Source organism: Excalfactoria chinensis, chromosome 4 (genome assembly GCF_039878825.1).
Source record: "Excalfactoria chinensis isolate bCotChi1 chromosome 4, bCotChi1.hap2, whole genome shotgun sequence".
NCBI classification, from domain to species: Eukaryota; Metazoa; Chordata; class Aves; order Galliformes; family Phasianidae; genus Excalfactoria; species Excalfactoria chinensis.
The window spans coordinates 51,867,518-51,872,605 of record NC_092828.1 but is presented as its reverse complement, the minus strand read 5'-3'; the positions used below and the strand labels follow the sequence as shown (position 1 = coordinate 51,872,605).

Below are 5,088 nucleotides of genomic sequence, written 5' to 3'. Positions count from 1 at the left end.
ATGAGTCTGCCGCGGGCCGCCGCCGCCGCCGAGTGGGTCGAGGGCGGGAGGGAGCCGGAGCCGCTGCTGGGGCCGGAGGCGGGCGGTTGCGGCTTCGCCCCCGGCTGGCTGGGCGTGTGCTGCGCCACACGCGTGCCCACCGCGTCGCCGCGCTACCTGCTGCCCGCCGACGAGGAGGACGAGACGGCCGTGGCGGGGGGCGCGGCGCGGCGCTCCGGCGGGAGCAGCCCCGGGGGAGCGCGGGGCGGCGGCGGCGGCGGCGGGCGGCCGCGGGGCGGCGGCGGCGGCGGGGCCGGGCCGCGGGCGCAGGTGAGCGGCGTGCAGAAGCAGCGGCGGCTGGCGGCCAACGCGCGGGAGCGGAGGCGAATGCACGGGCTGAACCACGCCTTCGACCAGCTGCGTAATGTCATCCCCTCCTTCAACAACGACAAGAAGCTCTCCAAGTACGAGACGCTCCAGATGGCGCAGATCTACATCAGCGCCCTCGCCGAGCTGCTGCACGGGCCCCCCGCGCCCCCGGAGCCGCCCGCCAAGGCCGAGCTCCGCGGGGCCCCCTTCGAGCCTCCTCCGCCGCCCCCTCCGCCGCCGCCCCGCTCCTCGCCCCCCGCGCCCGCCAGGACTCGCTTCCCCCCGGCGGCGGCCGCGGGCGGTTTCGCGGCGCAGCTCGAGCCGCTGCGCTTCCCCTCTTTCCCGGCGCAAAAAGCGCCTTCTCCCGCGCTGCTCCTGGGGCCCCCCGCGCCGCAGCAGCCCGAGAGGAGCAAAGCGTCGCCCCGCTCTCACCGCAGCGACGGGGAGTTCTCGCCGCGCTCCCACTACAGTGACTCGGACGAGGCCAGCTAGGGGGCCGCGGGGCCGCGCCTCCCACCTGTCGTTACGCCGCCGCGTAGTCGCTCCTTTCAGAGTTTCCGATGCCCAGAAGCCGCCGCCGACCGTTCCTGCCAACGCGGGGCGAGCATCGCCGCCACGTCCGGCCCGTCCCGTCCCCGCAGAACGCGCCGCGATGCGCTCCCGGGGAGAGCGCGGCGCAGAGCACTTTATCAGCGGCGGAGACGCGGGCGCGGCGAAGGGCCGCCGGCTGCCAAGGGAAGCCCCGCTCCGCGGTGGGCGCCGAGCCTGAGAAACGCGAACTCTTCGCTCGTGTCAAACTTTTATGTTCGTTTTATTTCGCTTTTGTGGTAATAGGAAACTTATTTATTACGGAGTGTTTGCTACTGTTTCTGCTTTCTGGTTGGTTGTTTTTTGTTGTTGTTGTTGGTTTTTTTTAAACAAAACTTTTCTACGACGAAAATCGTTTATTTGAATTTTAGCCCAGCCAATTGCCACCGGTTAATGTATTTTATTTTATTTTATTTTCGAGATCAAATAAAAGCGAAAAAATAAAAAGTCAAAGCGAACTGGACCTCGGTCGCGTTCCCCCTTATCCCCGCACACTCGGCACCGGGACGTGGCCCCGTCCGTACAGCGCGCGGAACTCCACGGCCGTCTCCCCTTCCCCCCTCCACCCCCCCGCCGGAACGGGCAGCGAGTGCCGCTCCCCGCAGGTGGTCCCTCGAGTGGGGCCGGGCTGGGCAGAACGGACGCTGCCCGAGCCGCCCACCTGTCCCCCGGTAACCGGCGCTCGCCCGGCCCGCGGCACATAGCGGCCGCACGGGGCGGGGGCGGCCCCGCAGGGTGAAGAGTTCAGCGGGACGGTTCCAAACCCCCCCGCTTCTCCCTTCCCAAAGCGCTGGAGGAGGGAGCACCTTTCGTTGCCGGGGCTGTGTCTTGCCGGCGGGAGGTGGTTGGGGGAGAGGAATACAGCGAGGAGGAACATCATCACCCAGTTACTCAGTTAAATTTTTGGCGAGGTGGGGGACCAGGGCTTTATTTTATTTGACTTTATATTACGGAGGTTGGGTTATTTGTTTCTCCCTCTCTCTCCTTTCGTTTCGTTCCTTCGCGTCGTGTTTTCCTCCCCACGAACCGGCGACGGTGCTTCAGCCAGCACGGAGCGGCCGGACCGCTCAATTGGAGGGCGACCGCCGCGATGCGCACATCCGCGCTCACGGCACCGGGGTTTCCCCCCCGACAGCGGAGCGCAGCAGATCCTCAGCTCTCGTTGTCTGAGGCTTTTCTTCCTTTATTTTTATTTTATTTTATTTTTTTTCCTAGCGCATTTCCATGTTGAGGTACAGCCCCGAAGTTTGCATAACAACCGCTTGGCAGCCCCCTCTCTCTCCCCCCCTCCTCCCCCCCCCCTCCCGTTAACAAGCTGGAACGTAGAGCTGCAGGTTGCTCTAATCTCATTAATATTTTGGAAAGTTGAATATTGAGCGTTTCGGAGCGCTCATTCCCCATATGCCGGGCCGCTCCCGCTATGCTGGCTGCTTCCTTTCTCTCTATTATAAGCAATTAGCTCCTACCTTCCAAAGTGGGATCCAAGTATCCAAGATACTAGCAAAGGCATCAGCTCTGCGGTGCAAGCTAAGCACGCTCCCAAACAAACAAAGAGACAACATTTCTTTAAGTAATGAAGATGGATAAATCGCTTTATTGAGCTCGAGACCGTGTTTGTTTTGCACGGACGAGCGCAAAGTTTGCAAAGCGGACAGCGCGCACTTCGCGGCTGCTTTGCTTTGTGCCATTTCTATCACTTTTTGAGGCATTTCTTTAATGCAGATGCGTTGGGTTTTGGCCGTAATGTTTCGTTTTCTTCGGGGTGCGGTTCTCCGGCTGCTGTTTTTCCAACCTCTGGCGTCGGGGATAGAAGGAAGGAAGAAGGGGGGGGGAAAGGGTTAACCCCGGCGCTTCTTAATTAGAGCGGGGTGGACAATGCGGCGGGGCGGCCCGGGGGGGGGCTGGCCGCGCTCCCGGCCGCGGTGCGCCGTGTCTGGAGCGGAGCACGCGCTGTCAGCTGGTGAGCGCGGCGCGGCGGCCTTTCAGGCGGCGCCCCGGGGAGCTGCGGCCCGCGGGGAGCTCCGCCGAGTTCCCCCCCCCGCCCCGAACTCCACCCCGGCAGCCCGCGCTCGGGTCTTCCCCCGGCCCCCTCCTCGCCTCGCCCGAGGAGCGACGGCCGTCGGACAGGGATACAAAAGGGCAAAAGAAAGACCTGCTAGTGCGGGGGGGGGGTCTCACGCGTGTGCGTGTTTCCGTGGTTCTTCTCCCCCTGTCTCTCTTCTATCCCCGTACACGCGTGGGGCGCCGGCGGAGCTCTCCAGGGATGCGCGGCTCTCGCATCTGCTGCAAAGCTCTGCGATTTCGCCGCCGCTGCCCTGCTGGAATGTCACCCGCGGTGGCCGCGCAGAGCCCCCACGATCCCTCCCCGCCGAGGGCAACCCCCCTGTGGCTCGGCTCCGGGGAAGGCAGAGAGCCCCTTCCGAAGAGCTATCGGGTGGCAGAGGGACGCATTTGGGAGCGCGGCCAGGACGTGTCAACACGGCGAAGCGTTTCCTCGCTGCCCCCGGTGCCTTTCTGCCGTGCGCTCCCTCCCGCCCGGCTCGGGACGGAGGCAACAGATCCCTTCGCACCGGGCTGCTGCGGCTCGGAACCGTGAGGAAAAGCGACATTTGGGGCTAGAAGAGCGACAATGGGGGCTGGGAAAAAGAGTTTTGGAGCTGGCAAAGCAAATCGCACTCACTTACAACGACCCAATTTCCCATTCATCAAAACTTCCTTCTTTATCGTTTACTGTATTTATGTTTAATCGCTGTAATCCCCGTGTCCTCTCACCCGCCCTGGTGCGCGCTCCCGCACACAACCCGGGACAGCGACGCGCACCCGAGCGGTGCTGCCGCTCTTTATGGAGCGGTTAATCAAGTGCGCATCAGCGAGACAGCGCATCAGCCCATCTGCTTGATATATATTCAGGAGGGCTCCAGCCCTTTTGAAGTCTAATTTCTTCCCCGGGAGAACGCGCCGGGTAATTTACCATCATTTCATACGCATCGCGGCCACCGAGTTAACCCTTTCCCCAAGCGCTGCCCGCACAGGATTTTCCTCCCGAAAAACGTCGGGTTCGATGCTACAAACTTGTCGAAGTGTCTCTTCGATGATGCTCGTTGAAATAAGAGACGGCAGCACGCCAGCCCCATAACCCCTTGGATTTGTCGGATTATAAGGGAGGGGTTGTTAAGGATCTGCTTAGGATAAGCAAACGCTTAGAACCGCCCATGCCAATGCACATAATTTCATCCTCAACCACCATACTGCTAGCTTTATTTTTAAGATCTTTAAGTTTTTTAATTATTTTCTTTTATTTTTTGCGAGACCCATAGCGGCAGTGCAAGCAGGCACCCCTTCTCTGTTACCTGCATTAAATACCATCTCCTGCAGCAGTTTTTTTCTCCAAAGTCTGCTTTTAAAAGAAGGGACACGGGGTTTGTGGTTGTCCATGCCATGCAAACGCTGCCTTGGGAGAAGGTTCCATGCGCGGGGTTAAGCTGTCCCAGGGGCAAGGACAAAGCTGGAACTCCGGGAAACAGTGATCCCTGTTAGAAACGAACACCGGGCTGTTTTGTGCTGCTTTTAAAAAGGCAGAGGAAAGTGGGCCAAATGCTCCCATACGATTGGGTTTCTTTGGATTTAAGGTCCCTTCTAACCTAAGAGATTTCGTGATGTCAGTTCCTGTGATAGAAATTTCTCTTTTATTATTTGTTTCCTATCCACCTGCATGCTCCTTTTTGTTTTTCTCTTCGTTTTCTTCTGGCTGGTACTAGTGCTGAACCAAGTCCCTGTGTTAAAGATGGTCCATCAAAATGTTGGCTCTGGGCTGACAGCTGGGATGACTTGTTGGATCACTTCCACACCTATGTGCTTAAACCTACAGCAGTCGTACAGCTGGGAGCTTGCCCAAACTGTTTGGCAGCATACCTTGTTGGGACTGATGTTCCCATTTTCAGACCCTCAGAGCTGCTCCTTGTGTCCCATTTGTGGCAGAAAACGTAGGACCAGGGTTAGGTGACCTTCAGTATCAGGGCAAGAGCACAGGTTGTGTGCCTTTGCATGCTTCTTGCATGATGCACTTTTTCCCTGGTCCCTTCAGAAGTATTTCCAGCAAGGAGACTGCGTTCAACACTAGAGATGCTGCTTTCCTCCAATATTGAGATGGTT

General features: G+C 59.7%; 1 protein-coding gene across 1 annotated transcript; it reads left to right on the top strand.

The window, feature by feature from the left end:
* Positions 1 to 840, top strand: ATOH1 (atonal bHLH transcription factor 1). The gene has a single exon (XM_072336551.1). It carries the CDS (start codon positions 1 to 3, stop codon positions 838 to 840), a length of 840 nt encoding a protein of 279 aa, XP_072192652.1.
* Positions 841 to 5,088: the final 4,248 nt, after the last annotated feature.

Coding starts and splice junctions, on each gene's coding strand:
- ATOH1 (XM_072336551.1), top strand. CDS start 1: ATGAGTCTGCCGCGGGCCGCCGCCGCCGCCGAGTGGGTCGAGGGCGGG.